The sequence below is a fragment of the Drosophila ficusphila genome, unplaced genomic scaffold (assembly GCF_018152265.1).
Source record: "Drosophila ficusphila isolate 14025-0441.05 unplaced genomic scaffold, ASM1815226v1 contig_414, whole genome shotgun sequence".
Taxonomy (NCBI): domain Eukaryota; kingdom Metazoa; phylum Arthropoda; class Insecta; order Diptera; family Drosophilidae; genus Drosophila; species Drosophila ficusphila.
The window spans coordinates 17,414,126-17,426,971 of NW_025064328.1; the positions used below are offsets into that span (position 1 = coordinate 17,414,126).

A 12,846-nucleotide genomic window follows, 5' to 3' on the forward strand; every position below is an offset into this window, starting at 1 on the left:
TGTTTAAAATAACCTCCTAAGATTTTATTAAAATAAATAGGTGTTTAATAAGAATGTGCACATAAGACAGATTTATATTTACGTTGTGTTAACAATATGCAAATAAGTTTAAAACAAAAAGAATCTTGTTATTCTAGAAAACTAAAACTTTACGTTTTTCGAGGAATCTATTTTTTTTAATTTTAGGCAGTCATATCATAAAAATGTGAAAAAATTTACCCAAAAATCAAAACCAAACTAAGGACGCAGTTACTCAGAGGACTATGTCACAAGCATTAAAAGATATACCAATTCAATATCCGACTAAAATTAGGGAAGATATGGGCTATGAAGTGCATGAAGTGCATCAATGTTTGAATAACTTCAATTTTTTTTTAATTTTTGGCAAGTTTTACTGAAATCGGGTAGGAGTAGATCGACTTTATTCGCTTTAAAAAAGGTTTCCAACAAACGCATACAAATAATTAGAAAATATTTAACAAGCTAGTAGTCAAATGCAGGCAGCCTTTGCACCTTTCCGGCGGAGTCCAGGATGAGCAGGTTCTGCTCGTTTCCCGAACTGCGAGCCCCTGCAATATCCATCGCCTTTAGACCCCTCTCCCACTCACTGGGAATCTCCCTGTCCCGGTAGAAGTCGTAGGTGCGCACAGTGCCGTTGGTCAGGGCAGAGAGTCGCCAGCCGTCGCAGGAGAGGATTAGAGCCTGGACGAGGTGCTGGCGCAGGCCGCTGCCGCTGAGGAGCAGCTGCTGGTCGAACACCCGCATCTCGTAGGATCGCCTGGGTCGCTCAATCTGCTCGAGAGCAGTGTTCGGCCGGGGATCGAAGGAGGAGGAATCGGGAGCCACCTGCTGGTCGAAAGACCTCCGCTCGTTGAGTATGATGTTCTGGATGGCGCAGGATTTGCCCGTCTCCGGATCCGGTTGATCTGTGGCCCTCGGCACCCCAGTTGTGGGTCTCTGGTTGTTTTTCTGGCGCTGCGTCTGCCTTTGATTGCAGTTGAGTATCATCACGGAGCCGTTGGACAGGCCCACGGCCACGTAGCTCTCGTTGGACAGGACACACAGCGAGGTGGGGAACAGGAATCGACTCTCGTTCACCGCGATCCTCGAGAAGCGCTCCGTCTTCAGGCTGCGCGTGCAGCACAGCACAAAATTGCGGTTGGTGCACACGTAGATGAGATCGCTGCCCGTGTCGATGCTCGTGAAGCGCAGCCCCTGCAGTCCCTGATCCTGGAGAGCCGTGCTCAGCGTCTGCGTCTCGTTCAGCTCCCTCAGCAAATCGTCGCTGTAGATGTTGCCCTGGAACAGCGACTTGGTCTTCTCGTAGCCACTCTGATTGCTCTTCAGCAGGCGTCGCTCCAGGTAGCTCCTCAAGTCGCATCTGGCGCTCTGCAGCAGCTTCACCCGCGCCCACGGCGAGCTGAACTCGTTGCCATTGTGGGAGGAGGCTCCCTCCACCAGGGTCCACATGGCCAAAAGGCCGGAGTCGTTCAGCGAAGCGTACTGAAAGTAGTTCGAGTGTGATCAAGTATTGTTTTGGTACTTTAACTATTTATTAAAGATTATAACTGATTTAAAGTAAAATTAAAGAAGTGAACTCAATTTGTAGTTTTTATAATCCTGCAATCTCACCTGGACTTCCTTGTAGGGCGTCTGCAAGCCACCAGCTGCAACGATTCCGCCACCTTTGTGCTGCGGCCGAAAGCTGCGCACATCCACCACGGCACCCAGATCCATGGCGTTCACCTGCTGCTGCTGCTGATTGGGCTGCTCCGGCATGGGAACCACGGACTGCGTGGCTGCAAAGTGGGTCAGGTGGCCGTCCAGCTTGGAGCAGTAACTGTGCGTCTCGCGCAGATCCCACATGGCCAGACTGCCGTCCCTGAGGCCAGCCACCACAATGTCCTGGGCTTCGCAGGAGAGTGCCACGCGACTGACCTCCGCCCACGTGGAGAGCAGTCGCAACGGCTGGCCCGGATTGGCCAAGGACCACACCATCAGCAGGCTGGCAAAGTCCTCGCTGTAGACGTTGCTCTCTTTGGGACACTCATGAACGGTTACCACCAGTTGGCCGTTTCCGGAACTTCCGAAGATTCGACGCACGGGCAGGGCATTCAGAAGTCCGGTTTGGAGGGGAATATTTCTGGGACTGCTGCTTGGGCCTGGGCTCTTGGTGCCCTCCAAAACCCTGCTCATGAGCCCGGCAGCCTTGTGCAGAAACGCGTTCAGACGGTCCAGATCCGTGGTTTTGGCCAACCTCTTTTGTTGGATGCCCTGTGAGCGAGTTTGCTCCTCCCGATGCAGTTGCTCCAAGCGCGATAGGCTAGCTTCGTACTCATCTGATGGAGTTGCACTCGAAGCTTCCTCTTCTGCGCCATCGCCACTGCAGCTGAGCACCAACTGTCCGCCGTAGTGCGGTGGATGCTGCGTCCAGCTGCTCCGGCTGAGCACCTCCAGCGTCTGGCACTCCCCGTCCATTTGGGGCGACTGCGTCTGCGTGGCCATTTGGCAGGCATTCAGCTTGCCATAGCTCTGCATGAAGCCCTCGTAGCTTAGGGGCTTCATTTCGAATAGGTGGTAGTTGAGCTGCTCGAAGCGCAGCTTGGCCATCAGCTCCTCGCCGCGGCGACTGATCACGGGATGGGATACGAACCCAACGTAGCCACCGTAGTACACGTTGGCCTCTCCACTGCGGGGCTTCTCCGCCACGCCAGTCGTGCTGATGCCGGAGTCCAGTTGCTCAGAGTTGGCCATCGAGTTGGTATCGAAGCTATCGTACTGGTTCTGCGTGGACTGACTGCTGAGATTAGATTTACCGCGCAGTCGCATGTCGTAGTGACCGGAGTCCAGCTTTCGCTCCTGATCCTTGTCGCGATGGATCACCGTGATGGGATTCTGGGTGGGCTCCGATTCCTCTTCCTCCTCTTCTTCGACCTCTGCATCCGAAGAAGAAGCTTCTTCTGGCTCATAGGATTCCTCCTCTCCCGGCGAGCTGGCATCCGTCTCGAAATCCGATTCGTACGACTCAAAGTCATCGGAGTAGTGATCGGATTCCGGATCCGATTTTTTGGCTTCCTCAAACTTAACTTCAAAGGCCACAGGCTGCTTCACAGGTGGTGACTCCTGGGGCTCTATCTCGTTTCTTTGTTTGGCGGATTCCCGCTTGAGGACCACCACTTCTTCGGGATCCAGAGTGCGGGTGAAGGTTCTAGTTCTTGCCGGGGCAGCAGGAGGAGTGGGAGATTCGTGCGCTTTTTTTGCCTGAGCAACAGGTGAATGTCCTTTTGCAGGAGGTGTGGGGGACTGCTCCTTCTGCTTTGCCTGTTCCCTGCGCATTTGCGGTGGCGAAGCCACCGTAACACTGTGGTAAGTGTCCAGAACTGCATTTGGTTTGGTTTTAGACACAGTCTTGGTCTTTGGGGGTGGGTTTGTGGTCGGTGGCCTAGTGGTTGCACGCAAAGCTCCTGGGGACGGAGTCGTCCTTTTGGTCAAGGGCTCCCTTTCCTTGTTTTTTCCCGTGCTCAATGGCTTTTTGCTGGTCGAAGGTTGCGCTGTTGTTGTTGTTGTGGTTTTCCTGGCAATTTTTTCACCTTCCAAGCTATTGGGTTGTTTAACCAGAGCCCTTCGATCCTTTGATTCCCTTGTGGGTGCTGGCCCACTTGTTGCCCCCGATTTGGTTGCCTTCCTAGGTATTTCCGTTTTGGCCTGGAATTCAAATCGGATTTTTGAAATCGTAACGTTTTTTTTACTTTCACAGCACTGTCTTTTGAAAGCCGGCAGCACTGGTTTAATCCAAACAAAAGATATTTGTTGCGTGTGGCGATCGGTTCGTTAATCAGTTTTAATTGAATGCTTTTACATATGTATTTACTGCATTATTAACATGCTAAAGTGTGTGTTTATTGGCAAAAAAGCTTTTGTTGGTGTTAATTCGAAGACTAAAGCGGCTAAATCAACTGTGCGCCAGGTGTAAATGCTAAAATGTGGGTTTGTTTGTATTTAACGGTGGACGGAATGAAGTGCAAATTTGGCTGAAGGAGGGTGAAATCGCTGGTGGCATACTAATCAATCGAAAAGTGTACTATACATATGTGCTTTTGGTTTCTTGTTTATTGCCTTTATTGGTCTTACGTTCGTCTTGCTGCTCGTTCGTGTCGCATTTTTGGACATTTTATAATCAACTTCTGCTCCTAAAAGATGTTTATTTTATTGCCAAGTAAAATAAATTATTGCCAAGTATGGTGTAAATTTAATCAATCGTAATGCGGCTCAGTTGTGACATTTTTTCCTGGTTCCCTGGCAACGAAATCCTTGTACATAGCAACAACAAATCGGCCAGTAATAACAAAAACAGCTGATTGGCCAGTGCTGCAAACGGCGGCCATATTTCAATGCAACTGGTAGGTGTTAAGATAAATAAGTTAAAATTTTAAGTTCAACTTGTAGTTTAACACAAATTTAGCAGTTAAAAGATATATAAACTGTAATAGGATTTTTAAAAAATACTTTAAGAATTTTCAACCTTTACAATAAACTTACCCACTCATCGATTATCTTATCGATACCTCTGTGTGAAAGTAACCGCCAATTTGAAATTAAAAAGGTAACGTCAGTGATACAGCTCTGTTTGAAGCTATTTTAGTTCTTATCTTATATTAAGCTTAATATCACAATAAATAAGATTAAGAGCTTAGATTTGAGCCTGGGCTCTAGGCGAATTGCCGCCACAGCGTGAAAAGCAAACTTGTTATCAAAATCCAGAAGTTTTTAGTGTAGTTTTTAGCTCCACTTTCGTCAAAGTTCTTGTAGTACTGGGTGTTGGTATAGCGATCGTAGATGTGCTCCATCACGCGTTTGGCATTGTCTCGGTGCAGCTCCTGTAGTCCCAGAAGACCATCGGTAGCGTCCCGGAATAGCACATTGTTCCTCTTGTCGAAAATACCGAAGAGCGTGAAGGGACGCGTCTCACTCTTGTACTTCCTGCCAAATAATTGATCCATGTCGCGCAGGGAATTGTAGATTTCATGGTGACGCGTCAGCGAGGAATTGTGGGTCATCAGGTGGCCACGGGTGGTCCAGTGGAGGTAGCAGTACTCGAAGTTGGAGCGCCTCTCGATGCCTCCATATGGACAGAGCACACGGAAGTCCTTGTGATTGCCGGGCTTCAACCATTCCGAGGTGAGATTCCCGACCGAGTACTTCTTGTACACGTCCGAGCTGAGGAAGGCCACATCCGCTCCTTCGGAGAGACAACGCAGGGCACCCTCGTCGCCCTGATAATGGAGCGGGCACTTCCTGCCCTTCTGCGGGTTCCACAGACAGGAGTCGCGATGGAAGAAGGAGTGCAGTGGGTGCACCTTGCCCGTGGCATTCACTATCGTCTCCTGCACGGACAAATGGGCAGCTCCCTCGAACGAGGGCAAGCACGCTCTGGCTCCCCGCAAGTCCTGGAAGCTCTGGAACTTGGCGTCCTTGTGCACCAGGGCAATGGTCACATACCGGTCGTGCATATCCGTGGCGAACTCGTACAGCAGCGGCACCAGATTGTAGTCCCTCTGAGCCTTCACCCGCATCTCCTGATCCACCATCACCACATCGGCGGCCTTGAACTTCGTGTCGTCCAGGCACTGTTGCACCTCCGTGGTGCGCACACACTGGATGTTTGGTTGGACGCCGTAAACCTGGGAGGCCTCCTGCAGCCAGGAGCACTTGATGTGCTGGATAATCGAAGTGGTGCAAAAGACAATCGATCGTGGCGGATTGCACTCGGGGAAGCTGTAGGCCGACTGGAAGGCGGTGGCCTGGTCGAGATAATCATCGATGGCAATCACATTGTCCAGTGGCACAGTGAACTCGTGGTACGTCTCCAGAAGACTCTGCAGGGCATTCTGCCAACTGTCGGGCTCGTCATGGCTTAGTCCAGTGACCAGGCGCTGCACTTGGGCGGCATGAGTGCGACGGGCGGCCACCACGGGCCAGGGTTTGGCCACCCACACACAAGGTCGAGTGGCATTGATGGGCTGCTGATGGCCGTCCGGACAGAGGTAGCTGTACTCCGAGGGGTTTGCCTGAGCCGCAATGCCGGATAACTAAGAAAATAAATTTAGCTTAATAAAAATCTTCAGCTGGACTTGAGAGGAAAGGCTCTAATAAAGGGATTGTTTATATTAAATGTTTTGAGGGAAGAACGTTCCAAACTTACTCCGAAATGACTCTGCACATCGTCCAGCCGAGCCCAGGCCACGTTGCCACCTCCACTGGTGAGACAATAGAGAGCTCCACGTCGCCCCCAGTGCTTGTCATTCTGATCACATCTGATTGAATCATAGCACATCTCGCACAGCGAGGGATAGCGTCTCTTCAGGATGCGATCCTGGCTGGGATCAGGAACCCAGGGACCCGCCTTGCAACTGGGGCCGAAGTACTTCGCCGAAGATGCAATGCGATCCTCCGTGATTGTGAGTTCCGGATCGCAGCTCTTGGAAACCATGGTCGCCTCAAAGTACTAAATAGGCGGATAAGAATCAATTCCTTGTTAGAAAGCTGCCGTAGGGATAACTTACGTTGGCCAGGACCTCGGTCCAGTGATTGCCCAAACCGTAGCCAGGATGACACAGCTTGGCGCCTCGCAGATCGTGGACTGTGTGAATGTCGGCCCTGTTGTCCACCACAGCCACGATTTCGTACTCGAAGTTTGACTCGTGGGAGCGCAGCTCGCTGGCCACCAGGATCTCCACGCTGGCCCATCGGGCGGCCACCAGATCCTCCGAGGTGAGCACTCCGAAGTGGGCAGTGCCCTTGTGGATCCGCCTCACGCAATCCAAACGATCCACGCCGATGACGCACTCGATGTTGCTCTTCGCCTCCAAAATCGGACAGAACTTGGGGGTTTTCCGATAATTGCCCCGCGATTCCACCACACAAACCCGCACTGTGGGAGGCGTAACAAGTAAATAAGTTAAGCTTGGACTTCTGTCTAGTATAGAAACCCCCTAAAGTTAAAACCTGTTGTCGGACGCCGCATTAATTATGATAATCTTTATTTTCGGATCTCTTTTAGTGCTACTCCCGCATGCAGTTTTCGGAACGATCTCGTCTTGGGGGTATTTATTATTTCTTGGGATTTAAAATTCCCCCCAGGTTCGGCAGTTGATGGGGGAAAACCTGAACAGGTTGGTTGCATTCGCAGAATTGGCATTAAGTCGCCAAGTGGAGTCAAGGCAGTTCTGCCGGGGAAGCTTTTTGGGCAGTGGAGCACGAGTTCCAAGGTCGAGACAGGTTTTCGATCGGCTTTTAGTTTAGGTGTGATACTGTCTCCAGCGGGTTTTTGATTACACCCGGTCGAGTGTCCCAAGGTCGGCCACTCTCCCGCGGTGCATTTCGAATTAAAGATCCATGATAGGTGGCTTTTAACGCGGTTTTTGATGGCCCATAGCTAATCTGTCCTTGCAGAATACAAATAACTCGGAGCTTTGTTCAACGGAAGCAATTAAGTTACTTTGCAGTTAAAGAAGACAATAATTAAGATTCTTAAAGTGAGTTCGTAAAATATTATAGAATATTTTAAATTTGAGTTAAGAGTATACAAAGTAAATGAAAGAAAAAGATTTCTGAAATAATCAATTTGTACTTATTAAATATATTAAATGTCATAAGAAAATAATTGCTTTAAATTGCCGAATGACATATCTTAGTCAAGCTTTCACAAACGATTTAATTAGTTTTATACGACACACAAGCACAGACATCACTCAACGCTATCGCAATGTAAATTAATCTGTGCGATTACTCTGTTTGTGTTTTTGCTTCCAGATGCAGACACATACGCCCCCTTGGCCTTAATCGACTTACATTTGCCATCATCGAAGGGCTCCACAGCCACGCACATTGCTATTGATAAGAACGAGGCGAGCAGCCCCACCGAAATCGATGTAAGCCACTGCATTCTGCCGATTGCGTCAACCGATCGTCGCAAGCCGGGATTAAGTTGGTCGAGAAGCGCGTTTAGCTATATGGATGTTCGATCCGAAGTGCCGGCTATTGTTAGCTACGAAGCCCGAAGCTCGCGCGCTGGAAGATTGAAGGCGACTGAAGCTAAAGCCCGAGATGTCAGCGAGTAAAACTCGATCCGAGCGGTCCGTAAGCTCGAGCCGCAGAACGAGATCGCCAGTAAGCAGCGGAATAGCAATCAACTACGCACAGCCCCAGCTGATGAGTCAAGCGGGGTTTTTGGATAACTCTTCTGATTGATTAGCACCTTTGAGAAAGGGAGGGGATTACCTGAAAGCCTGAAAGCCCAACCCAGACTCTGCTTTCTTATTCTCTATCTGGTGTTTATTAATGGTGTTTATAATGTTCGCCCACCATATGATCAACCGATTCCTTATCGGCCGACTGGACTTATCAGTTGCCGTACAAACTGCAACCGCCGTAGCATTTTCTTCAGTCTCTGATCGCAGCTCTCGGCGTTTGTGTACTTCTTGATCTCAGACAAATCGTCACTTGTGGGTGGAACCTAATCGCGTGTAAATAATAATTAATTAAAATTCTCAATAAATACTGTATGCTTTCCCGTTGTTCGATCGCATTGTATTCAAATGATTTGATTTGAGCAACTCAATTCAGTCTAGTGAAACACTTCTGAGGCTTCCCTGGTTTTACCTTAACCATTGTTTCTTTTCCGTTGGTAACTCCCCTTTTTCAGGGATTTCTTCATTTTGTGTTTGATTAATGATTGATCGGTTGTGGAAAGGTTAATGCTGGCCATATTTTTTGGGTTTGCAAACTGTGACTTTTTGTGTGTCAAGTTTACGGGCATTCGGGTACTGTAAACCGGTTTTTATAAACAAGATATATATGTACATTATCCCAAGCAATAATTAGTTTACACAACACGCAATAACTAATTGAGTTGGAGCCTTACAAGTGGGAATCTTCGACTTGCCTCAAAGGCATATTTATTATGGCAGGCCCTAAAATCTTTATCGTGCCTACGAACTTAATTTGCACAAACATTATCAAAGTCTTTAACCCGGCAGATAAGATTCGCGTTTCCGAATGCTTATGCTGTTGCTTATCTGCCTGGAACTTTTATGTTGTCGATTACAGGTCTCTATATAGTCTCGCCTGGCGTCTTATCACCCCGAGATTAGATATCATTTAGCAGTCTTTGATTTACATCCATTTCGCCGGCTATTTACAGACTCTTGCCACCAGACGACAGATCCGTGGCGACGTCGAACGACGAAAGACAGAGTGCAAAAATTATGATCTTATCTGGGTAGGAAAACACCCTCGCAACCGGAATAATCTGAGGATTGCATGGAGACATTCAGACTGTGATACATTGTGTCGTTTTTAATCACAACGATTAGCCATTCATCTCATAAGACTGGACAATGGTGCGACTCAACAGGCGCCTGCTGCCTATCAAGGCGCACTTCTTCTTTTTTATGGCGGGTGAGTTCCGAATCAGATCCATTGGTTCCACAATTAGAACCGATTTCGCAATAATTAGGTGATTACAATCAATTCTCGGTATTACTTCATATCACTACTAATCTTATCGCTGATACTGTCAAATAAATGATGAGAAAATCTGATAAAACATTGGAAAGGTTTTAGGCATTTTAAAATATAATGTTTATATTTCTTGTTTTATCAATATTTTGCAACAATATGATTTGTATTGTTTACTTTAAATAATTGTAATGCCTTTTTAGCCATGGGTCCCATTCTTCCCCAACTGCCCGTAATTGGCAAACAAATCGGAGTTCCACCGGACGTAATGGGCTACATAATGGCCGTCTTACCCATTCTTTATGTGCTGGCCAAGCCCATGGTGGGTTTTCTAGCGGATTACTTTACGGTGAGTTAAGCTGATCCTAATTTATAAATTTTACTGTCTTTATTCCAAATTAAATGTTGCTTACAGAGTCTGCGCAAGTTCATCTTTATATCTCTTATCGTGATCATGACTCTGGCATTTGCTGGATTTTACTTCCTGCCCGACAACTCTCATTTTATTCCCTTGGAGGAGGGCAGCGCCCAATGGAATGTGACGGTGCTAGGGAATCCAAACGATTGCAGTTCCGCAATCCGGTCTTCCGCCTCACTCTGCCAAACGACCCACCAGGCGAAGTGCATTCAGGGGGGAGGAGGCACTCACCGTGCTCATTGTTTCCCCGGAGGCAGGCCTCAATCTCAGCCAGAATCTGTTGCACGGCAACGAGACACACCACATCTGCCTCACGCAACCTGCTACCAGCGAGTGGTACAGTGAATCCTGTGAGCTGCGACACGTGGACAGCTGCATCTATGGAGCCGGCAAGTTCTGGCTCTTCGTGTGCCTGCTCTGCATCGGAATCGTGGGCTTCAACGTGACCAATTCCATTTCGGATGCCTGCTGCTTTGACCTTCTCGGCGACGAGGAGCAGGAGAAGTACGGAGCCCAGCGTGTCTGGGGCACCATTGGATTTGGAGCCACCGCCCTTCTGGCTGGCATCGTGGTCAACTGGTGGACCTCGGATGCGGTGAAGAGCATGACACCCGCCTTGATCATCATGTGCGTTTTCAGTCTGCTGGATCTGTTCAGTGTGTCCAAGCTGAAGCTGCCGAAACTGGGCGGATCGGAGTCCATTTGGAGCGACGTCTGGCAACTGGTTCGCCAGCCGCCCATTGTGGTCTTCTTGTTCTTCGCCACCATGGCTGGCATCATTGACTCCTTCATCATTTACTTCATGTTCTGGCACCTGGAGCAGGTGGCCGAAGCTACGGGCTACATGCACCAAATCAAGCTGATCGAGGGTTTGGTGGTGGCAGCTGAGTGTTTGGCCGGCGAGGTGCCCTTCTTCTTCTACAGCGGAAAGATCATCAAGAAGCTCGGCTACGTCCACTGCATGAGCATGTGCTTCTTCTTCTACGCTGTTCGGCTCTCGCTGATCGCCTGGATACCGAATCCCTGGTACCTCGTCGGAGTGGAGCTCTTCTTCCAGGGCATCACCTATGCCCTGTGCTACACCTGCATTGTGGCCTATGCCTCGGCGGTGGCTCCTCCAGGAACCTCAGCTACTGTCCAGGGACTTATGGCCGGAATGGACGATGGTCTCGGCTTCTCCATTGGTTCTCTGATCGGCGGAGTGATGTTCCAGCGGCTTGGAGGACGGGAGAGCTTCAAGTACTTTGCCATCGCTGCTATTTGCACCTGCGTGGCGCACATCGTGGTGCGACCCACCTCCAGGAAGCGACAGTTCCTGCCAAAGCAGGGATACCAGCAGCCCACGGAACAGAGTGTTAAGCAGCCGCCAGCTCAGGAACTGCAGGAGATTAGTTAGGGATTAGCATCGTAGTTTTATACCGACTTTGTTGCATATTTTTGTACGCATTTTTTCGACAATAAAACGAGTTGTCCAAAAGTTGAACGACTCTGCTGTGGGTTGATTGTTCCATTGTTGATCGCACACGCGATCTCAAGTGCGCCAGCCCCTCCAGCTGTCAATATGGTTATATAATACCCGAGCATCTCACAAAAGAACCTATTGAAAGTGAAACTGGGGCCCGGCAGATGCCTCGCTTAAATGGCGAGTGATTCCCACTCCATATATTACCAAAACTGGCCCGATCGGCCTGTTCAATGCTCGAGAATCGAAAGTCGGTTACGGGCTTAGCACTGATTTACAAAACTGTGATTTTAGAATTGCATTATATGAATAAAAAAAAATATGAATAAAGATGTACCAAGATATTTTCTAGGGACCCACAGGAAAACATTTTATCAGACCATTAATATTGTCCAGAACTTCGTTTCATTTAAATATTAATTTATCTTGATTCCTTTGTTAAATTCGCATATACTCATCATCACTCATTTAATTCAAATGCTAATATTCCCAATTGTTTTCAGCCAAAGAAAAATGGCGAAGTGTGCTATTTAGCATACAGAGTTGTAAACCTTGTAGCCCAGTGTTTATAATTTATGCTCGAGTGTGGGCCACACTTCAGAGCTGTCCAAATGAGTGCTTGTAAAAATTAGATTGGCCCGGGCAGCACGATGGGTGGCTATAAAAGCGCCGATTTCCAATTAGAGCCGCTCATTGTTTCCGAAGATGTGGCCCATTTGGCTGCTGGTTGCCTTATCGTTATCACTGGCCAGCGGAAGGCAGGTGGGCCGGTGCAGCTTGGCCCGGCAGCTCTATCGGTATGGAATGCCCTACAGCGAGCTGCCCGACTGGTTGTGCCTCGTCGAGGGCGAGAGCTCCTTCAACACAAAGGCCATCAATCCCTCGAATGCGGACGGCTCCGTGGACTGGGGTCTGTTCCAAATCAACGATCGCTACTGGTGCAAGCCGGCGGACGGTCGTCCCTCCAACGATCTCTGTCGGTTGCCCTGTCGACTGCTCCTGAGCGATGACATCCGGTATTCCATAGCGTGTGCAAAGTACATCCGGAAACAGCAAGGATTCTCCGCCTGGGTGGCTTGGAACAACCGCTGCCAAGGCATCAAGCCCAATGTGCGTCACTGCTTCCGGCGAAGGTACAGGAACTCGGGTTGAGCAGCCAAATAGCGCTTTTGCGATAATTACATGAAGAATTTTATTCATAAAGATTTTAATCTGATTAAAAAGAGTGTTCGGAAACAAACAACGGACATTCACGAAAAACTTAATTATGCAAAAGTGGTTTAAATTATTTTGAGTTTTTGATTTAAATTTATTATTCAAAGTATAATTAAATTTATAACATTTAATAATATTTGGCTTGCTTTTCTAAAATGTTTTAAATTACATTGATAAGAATAATTATTTAAAATATGAAATATATTTTTTTAATGAATGTTTTATTAACCAG

At 48.2% G+C, this 12,846-nt stretch overlaps 4 protein-coding genes across 4 annotated transcripts; 2 read left to right on the forward strand and 2 right to left on the reverse strand.

Annotated features, from left to right (window-relative positions):
• Window positions 1–411: 411 nt before the first annotated feature.
• On the reverse strand, window positions 412–4,189 carry LOC108093932. Its single transcript, XM_017194309.1, has 3 exons — window positions 4,132–4,189; window positions 1,633–3,705; window positions 412–1,503 (listed from the first exon to the last, which is right to left on the reverse strand). Exons 1-3 carry the CDS (start codon window positions 4,168–4,170, stop codon window positions 484–486), a joined length of 3,132 nt encoding a protein of 1,043 aa, XP_017049798.1. The 5' UTR covers window positions 4,171–4,189; the 3' UTR covers window positions 412–483.
• A 420-nt stretch (window positions 4,190–4,609) lies between these two features.
• On the reverse strand, window positions 4,610–8,162 carry LOC108093933 (transferrin). Its single transcript, XM_017194310.2, has 4 exons — window positions 7,852–8,162; window positions 6,564–6,931; window positions 6,203–6,505; window positions 4,610–6,089 (listed from the first exon to the last, which is right to left on the reverse strand). Exons 1-4 carry the CDS (start codon window positions 7,943–7,945, stop codon window positions 4,710–4,712), a joined length of 2,145 nt encoding a protein of 714 aa, XP_017049799.1. The 5' UTR covers window positions 7,946–8,162; the 3' UTR covers window positions 4,610–4,709.
• A 415-nt stretch (window positions 8,163–8,577) lies between these two features.
• LOC108093934 (major facilitator superfamily domain-containing protein 6) lies at window positions 8,578–11,414 on the forward strand. The gene is given in 5 exon segments (XM_017194314.2): window positions 8,578–8,682; window positions 9,203–9,459; window positions 9,723–9,868; window positions 9,935–10,149; window positions 10,151–11,414. Coding segments are annotated over 4 exon segments (1,605 nt in total). The 5' UTR covers window positions 8,578–8,682; window positions 9,203–9,398; the 3' UTR covers window positions 11,334–11,414.
• Window positions 11,415–12,104: 690 nt separating this feature from the next.
• Window positions 12,105–12,630, forward strand: LOC108093677 (lysozyme 1). Its single transcript, XM_017193856.1, has one exon. It carries the CDS (start codon window positions 12,105–12,107, stop codon window positions 12,549–12,551), a length of 447 nt encoding a protein of 148 aa, XP_017049345.1. The 3' UTR covers window positions 12,552–12,630.
• Window positions 12,631–12,846: the final 216 nt, after the last annotated feature.